The 14,305-nt window shown below is 41.1% G+C and overlaps 1 protein-coding gene and 1 pseudogene across 3 annotated transcripts in view; both read right to left on the minus strand.

Moving 5' to 3' along the window:
- LOC307201991 (vomeronasal type-2 receptor 26-like) overlaps nucleotides 1–10,871 on the minus strand; it is a 139,822-nt gene extending 128,951 nt beyond the window's left edge. Inside the window, exons 1-4 of one of the 2 annotated variants that reach the window (XM_079951595.1) lie at nucleotides 10,017–10,871; nucleotides 8,604–8,831; nucleotides 7,935–8,061; nucleotides 6,812–7,814 (exon numbers count right to left, since the gene is read on the minus strand). In XM_079951595.1, the coding sequence (XP_079807721.1) occupies nucleotides 6,913–7,814; nucleotides 7,935–8,061; nucleotides 8,604–8,831; nucleotides 10,017–10,853 (2,094 nt within the window). In that variant the 5' untranslated portion in view covers nucleotides 10,854–10,871 and the 3' untranslated portion in view covers nucleotides 6,812–6,912. Of the gene's footprint in view, nucleotides 1–6,811; nucleotides 7,815–7,934; nucleotides 8,062–8,603; nucleotides 8,832–10,016 lie in introns of those variants that run through there. The other variant, XR_013832794.1, reaches the window with a different exon arrangement.
- Nucleotides 1–14,305, minus strand: part of LOC307202047 (vomeronasal type-2 receptor 26-like) — a 39,806-nt pseudogene that overhangs the window by 14,491 nt on the left and 11,010 nt on the right. The gene's annotated exons all lie outside the window — the stretch shown is intronic.

A 14,305-nucleotide genomic window follows, 5' to 3' on the forward strand; every position in this document is an offset into this window, starting at 1 on the left:
AAGGAAATAGACGTGACGCCAGGGAGAAAGGGGAGTCTGAGGGAACTTCGGAGAGAAGGCTCCAGGACTCTTCCAGTGAAGCCAGCGGGGAGAGTACGGGACCTCCTCTGGGGACGCCCACTCTGCGTAGAAAGGTTTCACGCAGAGAAGGCAGGCGGCAATTGGGTGTGAAAGAACTTCTATGTTGGAAGAAATTCAGGAAACGCCCACTGACGGATTCTGCCAGTGATTGAGACAGTCACGGTGTACTGACTGTCCAGCCTGGGGAAAGTTTTGACCAAACTACTCAGCTCGGAGCAGTTTGCGACTTACGCACAAGCAACCCCATACCCCATTACAAGAGACGAGCCCACTCTCCCATCAGTGGCCTTTGGTATATACTGTAAGTGATCTAAATGTGTGTGTAAGACAGGGGAGAGTTACATATTTTTTTCAGCTATTGCAACCTTCCCCTTTATTCAGGTTTGTCTGTCTGTCAGTCTGACTGTTTGCTTATATTACAATTATGTACAACCTTTATTTTCTAAGGAACTCAAGGTGGTGTACATGGTTCTCCTTGCAATTTCATCTTCATCCGGAACTGATGCTGAGGAACCTGCCTCTTCCTCTATGCAAGCTAATAGAGGTATTGTACATAGGTGTCCTACCTGTGGAATCTTATAGATATCCAAAACAGTAGCCATATAAAAGGAGATTTCAGAATCCAGTCCCCCAATGACCCATGCCAGATAACTTTCAACATCACATATATAGTTAGGGACAAATTTTTCTACCATGGATAAAAGCAGCAGTGTGGCAAGACATTTGCTCCTTGTACTGATATAGCTGTCATATAAGTGGAAGCCCAAGGTGATATTGGGTAGGATGTGAGGGTCTTCGTTGATCTCCTTGATTTCAAATGCCAAGGCCATGATGTGCTGGTAAAGCTTAGGCACCACCCTAGAATGAGAGTTGCAAACTGAATCAGCAGGAACTTCAATGTATCCCTTCACATATCAACAGAGTAGACCAAATGGAGCAAACAGAATAGACCAAATGGAGTCATAGACCAAATGGAGCAAACAGCACGCAGACCTAGTGGTGGGAGGAAAAAAACCTTAAATAAGAGACACGGGAGAATGATTAATGGACTTCAATGTCTGTACACTAATGCGCAAAGCATGGGAAATAAACAAGATGAGCTTGAGCTCTTGGTACAGCAAACTAAATATGACATAATAGGCATCACTGAAACCTGGTGGGATAAGTCCCACGACTGGAATGTAATAATGGAGGGATACAATCTATTTCAGAGAAACAGACCAGACAAGAAAGGAGGAGGAGTGGCGTTATATGTCAGGGATGTGTATACCTGTGAAGAGATCCAAGATTTAGAACCTCAAAGCCAAAGTGGGAGCATTTGGGTCAAAATAAAGGGAGAGAAGAATAACAGGGACCTCATTGTGGGAGTTTACTATAGATCCCCAAGCCAAACGGAGGACATAGATGATGCCTTCCTGGAACAGATGGCCAAGCATGCAAAAGGAAGGGAGATAGTAGTAATGGGGGACTTCAATTACCTGGATATTTGTTGGATGTCAAACTCAGCCAAGAGCATAAGGTCAAACAGATTCCTCACTGGCCTTGCAGACAACTTCGTTGTCCAGAAAGTGGGAGAAGCAACAAGAGGAACAGCCATTTTAGATCTGGTCCTAACCAATGTTGATGACCTGGTTAGTGGGGTAGAAGTCGAAAGATCATTAGGCGCGAGTGATCATGCTCTTCTTAAGTTTACTATACAGCGGAAAGGAGCAGCCAAGCATACTAGGACTCAATTTCTTGACTTTAAGAAAGCCGACTTCATAAAACTTAGGGAAGTGCTGGGTGAGATCCCATGGACAGTAATACTAAAAGGAAAGGGAGTTCATGATGGCTGGGAGTTTGTTAAGAGGGAGATAGTAAAAGCACAACTTCAGGCAATACCAATGAGTCGGAAACATGGAAGGTGCCTAAAGAAGCCAGGGTGGCTATCTAAAGAACTTTTAACTGAGTTAAGATTAAAAAAGGATGTGTACAAAAAATGGAAAAGGGGGGAAACCACCAAAGAGGAATTCAAACAAATAGCCGGCACGTGTAGACACAAAGTCAGAAAAGCTAAAGCACAGAATGAACTCAGGCTTGCTAGAGAGGTTAAAAGCAACAAAAAAGGCTTTTATGGGTATGTCCGTAGCAAAAGGAAGAAGAAAGAAACAGTGGGGTCACTCAGAGGAGAAGATGGTGAAATGCAAACAGGGGACACAGAAAGGGCTGAACTCCTCAATGCCTTCTTTGCCTCAGTCTTCTCTGATAAAGAAAACAATGCCCGACCTGAAGAATTTGGAGCAAATGATTCAGCAGAGGAAACACAGCCCAGAATAACTAAGGAGATAGTACAAGAATACTTGGCTAGTTTAGATGGATTCAAGTCTCCAGGGCCAGATGAACTGCATCCAAGAGTATTAAAAGAACTGGCAGATGTGATCTCTGAACCACTGGCAGTCATCTTTGAGAATTCCTGGAGAACAGGCGAAGTCCCGGCAGACTGGAGGAGGGCAAATGTTGTCCCTATTTTCAAAAAGGGGAAAAGAGAGGACCCAAATAATTACCGCCCAGTCAGTCTGACATCAATACCAGGGAAGATTCTGGAGCAGATCATTAAGCAAACAGTCTGTGAGCACCTAGAAATGAATACTGTGATCACCAATAGTCAGCATGGATTTCTGAAAAATAAGTCATGTCAGACTAACCTGATCTCGTTTTTTGACAGAATTACAAGCCTGGTAGATGAAGGGAACGCAGTGGATGTAGCCTACCTTGATTTCAGCAAGGCATTTGACAAGGTGCCCCATGATATTCTTGTAAAGAAGCTGGTAAAATGCGGTCTTGACTATGCTACCACTCAGTGGATTTGTAACGGGCTGACTGACCGAACCCAAAGGGTGCTCATCAATGGTTCCTCTTCATCCTGGAGAAGAGTGACTAGTGGGGTGCCACAGGGTTCTGTCTTGGGCCGGGTCTTATTCAACATCTTTATCAACGACTTGGATGATAGACTCAAGGGCATCCTGATCAAATTTGCAGATGACACCAAACTGGGAGAGGTGGCTAACACCCCAGAGGACAGGATCACACTTCAAAACGACCTTGACAGATTAGAGAACTGGGCCAAAACAAACAAGATGAATTTTAACAGGGAGAAATGTAAAGTATTGCACTTGGGCAAAAAAAATGAGAGGCACAAATAGAAGATGGGTGACACCTGGCTTGAGAGCAGTACATGTGAAAAGGATCTAGGAGTCTTGGTTGACCACAAACTTGACATGAGCCAACAGTGTGATGCGGCGGCTAAAAAAGCTAATGCAATTCTGGGCTGTTCTACAGTGGAATTTGCTGCCAAGGAGTGTGGTGGAGTCTCCTTCTTTGGAGGTCTTTAAGCAGAGGCTTGACAACCATATGTCAGGAGTGCTCTGATGGTGTTTCCTGCTTGGCAGGGGGTTGGACTCGATGGCCCTTGTGGTCTCTTCCAACTCTATGATTCTATGATTCTATGATTCTATGAGTAGTTAATCAAATTGAGTTCAGTGGGATTAACTCTCAGTCTGATCCACTATTGAATAGCTCTTATCAATAGAAGGTTCTCTCTGATGTTTATTTGAAATCTCCTTTCTTGTAACTTGAAAACCCTGATTTGGAGCAAGAGAAAACAAGCATGTTCCATCTTCCTGGTGACAGCTCTTGAGATATTTGAAAATGGCTATCATTCCTCTCCTCAGTCTCATCATAGATAAACATACCAAACCCCTCATCCATTCCTCATAAGGCTTGGTTTCCAGACCATCTTTGTTGCCCTCCTTTGCACATGTTCCAGCTTGTCAATATCCTTCTTAAATTGTGTTGATCAGAACTGGACACAGACTTCAGGTGACCAAGGCAGAATAGAGCAGTACTATTACTTCCTTTGATCAGGACACTATACTTCTGTTGATGCAGATCCCTTGAACCTTTCCACATGTACTATTGGCATCATGTACTATTACTCATCTTAGATTTGTGTATTTGTCCCTATTGTAATTCATGTTCTTACTTTTGTCCAAGTTTTAAAATATTTTAAGCTTAATAGTGTCTAGAGTAGGGGTTGCTAATGTGGGGTAATGGGATGTCGTCCCTTACATGTCGGAGGTCTTTTCTCTGGTCTCTCCCTGCAGTGACTTCATTTTCGTGAGTCAGTGATGGTCGTTGGAATTCACTGAATTCTATACTTAATAATAAGTACCTTTCAGTGCTGAAACAAAGCTTAGTCTAAGTTCAGAAAATGAAAGCATAAGGACATTCAGCTTCAGAACAGGTTTTTAAAAATACATTCTTACTAATACTCTAGTAGTTTAGGTAAAGTCTTGCAAAATGGGCTGCTCAAAAGGCCTCTCCCAGACACACAAACATGCATACATTTCAGTATTCATTTCTCTATCCAGAAATGGGAATCTCTCCTATATTCTCTTAATTCACAAGACATTTGTTCCATTTTATTGCACCAGCATAAGTCCCATTCACATCTAAAGTGGATTCCTCCAGGTAAAAGGGTAAATGTTTGCTGCCTCACTCATTATTCTGAGGCTGCAACTCTAGGTTTGATCATTCTTTTGATGTAATAAAATGAGTGGCTTAGTTCTTACATGAGCTCTTCAGGCAGTGCTGGTGGGGGTTCCTCAGTGAATGTTGCTGGAGAGGAGAAGAAGGCACCATGGAAAACAATGCCACCAATGAGGAACTCTCCTGGCTGATGATATGTGTGAAGTGGATGTTTTCGTCCATGGAGCCTGCATTTTGCTATGTGAGCCTCACATACATTGTAAGAAATCAGTTCCAGCAGCAAGATCACTACAACCAACATCCTTAATACAAGGGCAACTCTTTTTTTATGCAGAAACTATGTTTTTTTCTGGCAATACTAGAATAGGTTTCTCCAAGATAAAAATAGTCTCATTTAAATAGTAGATTAATTTTCCCAGAGGACACAATACGGGAGTATCCCAAATTAGACTTGCTGATCCCAGACAGTATTTAAATAATTCTGGTTAAGTTGTAGTATCCTTTGTGTTATGTTGCCAGGGGCCAGAGAAAATACACAGGGATTTTTGAGGAGCAGCATATTAATTATAGCACTGTTAATAACCAAGCAGGAGTGTAGTTGTTCATTCAATGCTCGAGATTCCCTGTGGAATTGCAGAATGGAATTGCAGAAGAAAATTGCTGAAGAAAATATTCAGAACTGTTATTTTAATTTCCCTTTCACTAGATAATAATATACCAGTGGTGTATGGGTGAAATTAGAACTTAGAAGCTCATAATAGAAGACCTTGTAGCCAATGAAGACTCCAAAATGAAGAATCGTGTAGTCAGCATCTTGTAATTTGGCTGAGTGGATCTGGATTCACACAAGCCATATGGCATGTCTGCAATGGCTGCTCATTGCTCTTCTGTGGGATTACAGTTGTGTCCCCTGGCTCTCAGCATCCTTCCCCGGTTCCTTGGGTATGCATGTTTGCTCAAACCCTCAAGGGCCAATGCCCCTGTGATTCTGGAGAGGTTGAGATGGTTCCCCAGGTCCTCCTGTATGACTCCTTTTTATTTTTTTAAATATGTATTCTGCTTCACTTCCAGTAGGGCAAGGGTTGGGGATGTGTGGCACTCCAGATGTTGATGGATTCCAAAACCAACCAACCCCAGCCAGTATGGAAAATGATCAGCAATGACGAGGGCTGTAGTCTAGCAATATCTGGAGGGCTATAGGCTTCCCAGCCAAACTTTAAAGGATTAAAAGCAGATAACAACAAAAGAAATATGTCTGCCTGTGTTTTTATATCTGCTGTAAGCCACTCAAAGTGGCCGGGGAAACTCAGCCAGGTGGGTGGGTTATAAATAATAAAATTATTATTATTATTATTATTATTATTATTATTATTATTATTATTATTTGATGAAGGGTGCCAACAGTCAGTGGAATCTCCAACAATATACTTGTCACATATATGATACGTATATGTATTAAGTATAGAGTGTTCTGATACATAACATGTGTTGGTGAAATAAAACTTTTCAATTGTTGCTCCCCATCTGTCAAATGTGTTGCGCAGTGAGGTCTGCAAGGTCCTTTGCTGCCATCTTTTCCAAGGACCAGAGGGCAGAATTCATTTACATTTTCTTGTCTAGGACTCTGAATTTCTCCAAGGAGACATGATTCAGAAAAAAATCTTGTGGGGAGGGGAACCCAATTCAATGGCGAGTATGTTATCTCACAGTACATTGAGAAACTATGGAACTCAATGACATAGGAAACAATGGTGGGGACAGTGCATTTGCGGCTTGACAGTTTCCCACAGGCATCTGGTTGGTCAGTGAGAGTTCAAGCTGCTAGACTAGATGGGACATTGGCCTGATTTAAGAGGATCATCTTCCATTTCTATGATCTTGGTTATGGATAGGTTGATGGTGAAATATGACTGTTAGCAGTACAAAACAATAATTCATAAATGAGTACTCGTATATTCCATGGCCACAATTGTACAGTTTCACAGATCCTATTATGTTGAAAGCTGTAAAACAACTTTGATCATTCAGAATTAGGGACAGAAAAAGATTTCCTTGCATATATTTTGAGAGGAATTGTTCTGAGTCTTCTTGTCAGCACATGCTACAAGAGAATAATGAATGTGTAAACATAAGATTCTTTTCTTCAAAGCAGATAAGTCAATTTTACAAATGAATTTTCAACTATGGGAATTTGGATTCTAGAAAAAATTATAAAAGGCAGCAGCTGAACTTATATTTCCAAATATTCTACTGTACACACAGAGAAAAGCACAAAAGACAGCAAAGGGCAGGTTTCTCATTTCTTTAATTTTTCTTCCTTACTAGCTGTTCTCTATTGTTCAGCTCAGGCCTCAGAATGATTATGTAACATTTGGGGGAAAAGATGCAACACAGCAACCCACCACCGGAGGCTAAGATGGAGAAGATCTCCACAGCTACCATGTATTTTCCCTTGGTGCTCAGGTAGGAAGGAATAAAGGACAGCCAAACACTGCAGAAGACCAACATGCTGAAAGTGATAAACTTGGCTTCATTGAAACTGTCTGGCAACTTCCTGGCAAGGAAAGCCATAACAAAACTCACAGTTGCCAGGCAGCTCATGTAGATGAGGACACAGTAAAACATTGTTACAGACCCCTCATTACATTCTAGTATAATTTCTTCTGTCATTGAATGCATGTCCGCATCTGGGTATGGGGGAGAGGTTGCCAGCCACACAGTACATATCCCTGCTTGAACAATGGAGCAAGAAAAGGCAATGGAGTGGCCTAGTCCTTTCCCCACCCATTTCCTCATCCTGGAATCTGGTTTTGTAGCCATGAAGGCCAAAAGCACAGTGAAGGTTTTTGCCAGGACACAAGCAACAGCGGTTGAGAATATGATGCCGAAAGCTGTTTGTCGGAGGAGGCACGTCACCTTCTCAGGTCGGCCAATGAAGAGCAAAGCACAAAGGAAGCAGAGCAGGAGAGAGATGATGAGAGCGTAGGTGAGGTTTCGGTTGTTTGCAATGACAATGGGTGTGTCATGGTGCTTCATAAATATACCTAGTACCAGAGCTGTGATCAAGGAAAGGGAAAGAGAGAAACAGGCTAAACTGATGCCCAAAGGTTCTTCATAAGACAAGAAGCTTATATCCTTGGGCAGACATGCATCCTGGTATTTGCTTGGATAGTCTTTGTCTGGGCATTTATTACAGTCTTTCATATCTGGGGGGAAAGAAATATATTAGGTCATACATTTGAATTTGGTGAAATGTTTACTTTCTGTCTGTGAAAGTAATGATAACTACAGAGTCTGGATCTATTTAATCTATTTATTTCTCCTACCATACTGGTTTGCAATCTTTCCCTCTGCACATGGGATGCAATCGTAGCAGCAAGGGGGCTGTCCCTCCTTCACTTTCTTGCTGGATCCTGGAAGACATCTCTCAGTACAGAGAGAAAGAGGCCGAGTCTATTCCGTAAATGAAAGAGCAGAAGGATCAGCAAGAGAACAATGAGTTTGGAAATCTTCATGTTCCTGGGCCACTCTCTATGTTACTAAGCTGAGTCAGTCTTTCAGCAATATTTAGAATGGCTATATTTTTTTAGTAGTAGTAATGTTTGAATTGATGTCATACTCCCTCTATTGTTCTGGGATGTGTAGTTGTTGTGATTACATAGCAGTTCCCCACATTTAGCAAGAAAGGCAAAATCTTGGGGCTTATCTATCCTCTTTTCTTCAGTTAAATATCAGTATTTTATAATTGTTAAGAAATATTTATAGAATATTTCTAAATAAAATAAAATAAAATAAAATAAAATAAAATATTTGCCTTTATTCTTTGAGTGACTTCTAGCAGTAAGCTTTTGGCTCTTAATGTGGTACTTGGATGCTTTGGTCATATTCTACACAGTGACATGTAGTTTAAAAGACAATGAGTAGACATGCAGGTGAATATTCATTGCTTATGCAAGACTGAATCACCTTGGAATTATATAACAATTTGGCCCTACCTGATTAAACCAACCGTTCCATGTTATGGCATCTTCATCAAGGAAGAATGATTGGTCTGGCGAAGCCTGTGGATCTATCCTCCCGACTCTCACTCTTTGCAAACTTTGGTTGTTGAATATAATCCAATTGACAATATTCAAGCTAGATACCACCTCACCATGCTGGTTGATGAAGACCACATCTCCAGCCGTATTGTTAAATGAGATACTTCTCAGAAAGTGATGGAGTTAGATTGAAAACAGAAAAAGCACGTTTGTAAAAGGCTGCAATTCTAATACATGGCTAAGGTATCTTTATCCTGTGGGCAGGACCTACAGCAAGTGGTGGGTGGTGATACAGTCAACTGTGAGTGGAGTCAGGTCCAGGGATGGAGAGACCACCAATTTTCTCTCTCTCTCTCTTTTTTAAAGTAATATTTATTCAGAATTTTAAAGGTTACAAAAAAGTAAAAAAAAGACAAACAAAATAAAAAACAAGAGAAAAAATACAATCATTTAAAAAAAAAGATAACGGGAAAAACAAATCAAACCTTTACATATTTTTCTTTCTTTAACTTATTTCCTTGACCTCCTCACACCTCCCGTTTTTGTATTCTAATTCAAATTGTTAATTCAGCAAATCCTTGCACATTCTCTCTTTCCTAACAGAATCCTTAAATTTACCACATTTTTTAAAAACCGCTTTTACTTTATCCAATCTTAACTCTCATCCAAGGCTTTATATCTATACTTATTCTTAATACGTTTCCCTAAGGTCGGAAAAGATTCCATTCCACGAATTTCCCAACTCTCATTAAAAAAAAAAAAAAAAAACAAATTATATTATATGCATATTGATTTCCCAATTTCCATTCCACCCAAACCCCTTCCCGGTTTCAGTCCCCAGCATAAGTCCATCAATCTCCAAAAAGCCATCAACCCGGAGATCTTAAAACCGAGGCTCTTAAATCTCTTTCATGTCCCCTCTGCCAGTCTTTTTGATAGTCTTTAGTATTAAAAGCCAAATCTCGGGGAAGCTCCAACCCAACAGCATCCACATTCCTGAGACCACCAATTTTCTCTCTCCCACATCCCTCTCCCTCCCTTTCCCGTTTTAACAACCTTTCTTTATCTCCCCCGCCCCACACCTCTTTTCCTCTTTCCCTGTTCATCTCAGGAGACACCAGTGTGTGATCACCTGATCTGAGGGAGGATTTGGTGTATATGGAATAGAGAGAATGCTGAACATCTCTCTTGACCATTAGCACTGTCTCTTATCTGTGAATACAGTGGCATCCCAGTGGTCTCCATACTTCTCCCATGGAAGTGATTTTCCTTGTCAGAGATGAAAGAGCAAGTTGACAACATTTTGGAAACCCATACCTTGTGGGGGAATAACAGGCCTCTTCCAGTTGAGGAAGTTTAGCCTATTACCTGCCAAAACTGTTGATTCTGATTCTTCCCTCTCCCTCTGTATGCCATTTCTCTGTGCCTGAGTCTGGATGAGAACATCGCATGTAAAGCATGGGCCATGGCATAGACAGCACTATGGATGCTGTAACTGTGGCCTGTCATGCTCATTTCAAAAAATGATCCGGGAAGGCTCTCCAGCTTCTCTTCTCCCGTGCAAATATTCCCCTCCACCTTGTCTGCAGTCATATCTGGGAATACACATTCAAAGGCCTGTTGCCAGAAGTCCCTGATAAAACCGTCCCCATCTGTGCTAGAAGGGTTTCTGTGAACAACATACTGATGAAATCCTGGTGGGTTTCTGAAGTGAATTTCAAAGGATATAGCACCATTGAATATTCCTGCATCCCAGTTCCTTTGAATGACTAATGAAGTGAATTCAACCAGGGCCGTTATTATCCATACTTTACTTTTTATCTTGTATGTCATGTCATCATGTACTGATACGTATGGAAGCCATCTCAAAATTACCATGTGATACGATTCTCCATAGGAAACTATTATATTAGCTGTGCTGCTAAAAATTTTATGATTTATATTTGCCCCCTGTTGTAGCATGCCATTAAATTCAGAAATAAAACTTAAAGTGGGGATTCTTTCTAGGAATGCAAAGCAGACACCACTCTTGGTAAATATTGGAGAGATGGTTTGCAGAAATCTTTCTCCATTGTCATTGTCCATTGCAATGACTCCAATCCACGTCCACCTGAAATGCAGAAGCAAAGAGAGAATTCCCTCATACTGAAGGGCTTCTGAGGCTGCCATCTGGTAGAAGGGAAGCCCTGGGCTTCTATCATTCATCACCGGAGCAGAGCCATAGATGAGCTAAAAAGTAAGTGGAGGAAGAGAAGAGACAAAGTAGATTCCTTTCACAGTATTCATATTCAGTATTCACACCTGGCTTGAGAGCAGTACATGTGAAAAGGATCTAGGAGTCTTGGTTGACCACAAACTTGACATGAGCCAACAGTGTGACGTGGCAGCTAAAAAAGCCAATGCAATTCTGGGCTGCATCAATAGGAGTATTGCATCTAGATCAAGGGAAGTAATAGTGCCACTTTATTCTGCTCTGGTCAGACCTCACCTGGAGTACTGTGTCCAGTTCTGGGCACCACAGTTCAAGAAGGACACTGACAAACTGGAACGTGTCCAGAGGAGGGCAACCAAAATGGTCAAAGGCCTGGAAACGATGCCTTATGAGGAACGGCTAAGGGAGCTGGGCATGTTTAGCCTGGAGAAGAGGAGGTTAAAGGGTGATATGATAGCCATGTTCAAATATATAAAAGGATGTCACATAGAGGAGGGAGAAAGGTTGTTTTCTGCTGCTCCAGAGAAGCGGACACGGAGCAATGGTTCCAAACTACAAGAAAGAAGATTCCACCTAAACATTAGGAAGAACTTCCTGACAGTAAGAGCTGTTTGACAGTGGAATTTGCTGCCAAGGAGTGTGGTGGAGTCTCCTTCTTTGGAGGTCTTTAAGCAGAGGCTTGACAACCATATGTCAGGAGTGCTCTGATGGTTTTTCCTGCTTGGCAGGGGGTTGGACTCGATGGCCCTTGTGGTCTCTTCCAACTCTATGATTCTATGATTCTATTCTATATACATTATGTGGTGAACCCTGTTAGTCAAATATGCCCTGGGCTTTTATCATTCATCACCGGAGCAGAGCCATAAATGAGCTAAAAAGTAAGTGGAGGAAGAGAAGAGACAAAGTAGATTCCTTTCACAGTATTCATATACATTACGTGGTGAACCCTGTTAGTCAAATATTCCCCTTGTCAACATTTCAGGGTTTAGTGCATCTCTCTCATTTATACAAAAGACATACATGCAGATGGACTGAAAACTGGGATCATCTCCCATTTGTGGTTTGGAAACCTGTGCTTTGCTGAATGGAGAGGGGCACTGTGTCTGTTTTTTACTATCTTTATAAATCTTTATAAATCTTTATAAATCTTGTTAACACTTGATGTCTGGAGCAGGGCATTGTGTCTACTTCACTTAAAAACACACAAAAGTTTTTTTATGTCGTTGCAAAATTTCGCAGGGTCTTGTACAATGGATAAAACTGGATGGGGGAACATACCATGCCCCCAACAGCAGATTACCTAGACAATTTCTGGCTTTGTCAGAATTGCAACTTGGGTTAGATGCACATTTCTTCTCTGGAGCTTCGTCTTTCTTCATGCCCCATCACACAGCAAAACTGTGATGATTCTTCTCAGACTTTATTTATGAACATTTATTTCACTTGTGAATCAGCTGCTAAATACTTTTACTGTTCGCCTGCGGAACTGGATGGTATCTGCAGTTTGCCATAACTTCTCTATATCTTTAATTATGTCCTGTGTGCTAAAGAGGAATAGTTATTGTACTGGCTCCTACCTGTAAGGTTTTTGTAGCTGTAAGCATTTTCCGCACTTCCCCAGCAGCTTATTTGACATGCCCTCCTCACTAATTTTTCCACTGGCGCCTGAAATCTTATTTCTTTTATCCAGTAAGCAATTCCCCCCTTTACTCAGCAGCTCAATTCAGATACCCTCCTAACTAAGCAGAAAATGATGCATAACAAAAACTGCTGGTGAGAGAGAAGCCCACTCTCCCATCAGTGGCATTTGTTATATACTGTAAGTGATCTAAATTTGTGTGTAAGACGGGAGAGTTACACATTTTTTTCAGGTATTGCAGTAAAGGTAAAGGGACCCATGACCATTAGGTCCAGTCGTGACCAACTCTGGGGTTGCGGCCCTCATCTCGCTTTATTGGCCGAGGGAGCCGGCATACAGCTTCCAGGTTATGTGGCCAGCATGACTAAGCCGCTTCTGGCAAACCAGAGCAGCGCACAGAAACGCTGTTTACCTTCCAGGTGCTGCGGTACCTATTTATCTACTTGCACTGTGACGTGCTTTCAAACTGCTAGGTTGGCAGGAGCTGGGACAGAGCAACGGGAGCTCCCCCATCAGGGGATTCGAACCGACAACCTTCTGATCGGCAAGCCCTAAGCTCTTTGCTTTAACCCACAGCACCAACCGTGTCCCCACAGGTATTGCAACCTCCCCCTTTATTCAGGTTTGTCTGTCTGTCTGTCTGTCTGTTGTTTGCTTATATTACAATTATGGTCGGTGGAAGAAGATTGGAAAAAAATTAAAGCTTATTTACAGAAATATTGTAAAATTAATGAGCTTTACAAAAATGGTGGAATGAAGTTATATGGCTTTGGCAGAAATGTTATAAGGAATTAGGTACAGATAGATTGTTAATGGGAAAAAAAATAAGATTAGAACATGTTAAGATTAATTACAGGACAGAAAATAGAGGAAGATGGAAAGGAATTGCTGAAATAGTTAATTGAAGTGGAATACAAAAAGGGAGGCATGAGGAAGTCAATGAAACAAGTGTATGAAAGATAAGATTGAAAATATTGGAAGTGTTTTAATTGCTTTTGCTTTGTTTAGTTAATTCAATGTTTTATGTAGTGTTTTTGTTTTTGTATTGTATTATATTGATTTGTTTATATTTTTTCTTTTTCTTATTCTGTAATTTCTAAATTCTTAATAAATATTATTTTTTTTAAAAAATATATATTACAATTATGTACCATCTTTATTTTCCGAGAATCTCAAGGTGGTGTACATGGTTCTCCTTGCAATTTCATCTTTACCTGGAACAGATGCTGAGGAACCTGCCTCTTCCTCTATGCAAGCTAATAGAGGTATTGATCATGAATTTCCTACCTGCGGAATCTTATAGATATCCAAAATAGTTGCCACATAAAAGGAGATTTCAGAATCCAGTCCCCCAATGACCCCAGTCAGATGATTTTCAACATCACATATATAGTTTGGGACAATTTTTTCCACCATGGATAAAAGCAGCAGTGTGGCGAGATATGTGCTCCGTGCACTGATATAGCTGTCATATAAGTGGAAGCCCAAAGTGATATTGGTTAAGATGTGAGGGTCTTCATTGATCTCCTTGACTGCAAATGCCAAGGCCACAATGTGCTGGTATAGCTTAGGCACCACCCTAGAATGAGAGTTGCAAATGTATCAGCAGGAACTTCAAAAGACGTATTCTTTTACATATCAACAGAGTAGTTAATAATATTGAGTTCAGTGGGATTAACTCTCAGTCTGATCCACTACTGAATAGCTCTTATCAATAGAAGGTTCTCTCTGATGTTTATTTGAAATCTCCTTTCTTGTTACTTGAAAACCCTGATTTGGAGCAAGAGAAAACAAGCATGTTCCATC

The sequence above is a fragment of the Podarcis cretensis genome, assembly GCF_951804945.1.
Source record: "Podarcis cretensis genome assembly, chromosome: 13".
In the NCBI taxonomy this organism is placed as follows: domain Eukaryota; kingdom Metazoa; phylum Chordata; class Lepidosauria; order Squamata; family Lacertidae; genus Podarcis; species Podarcis cretensis.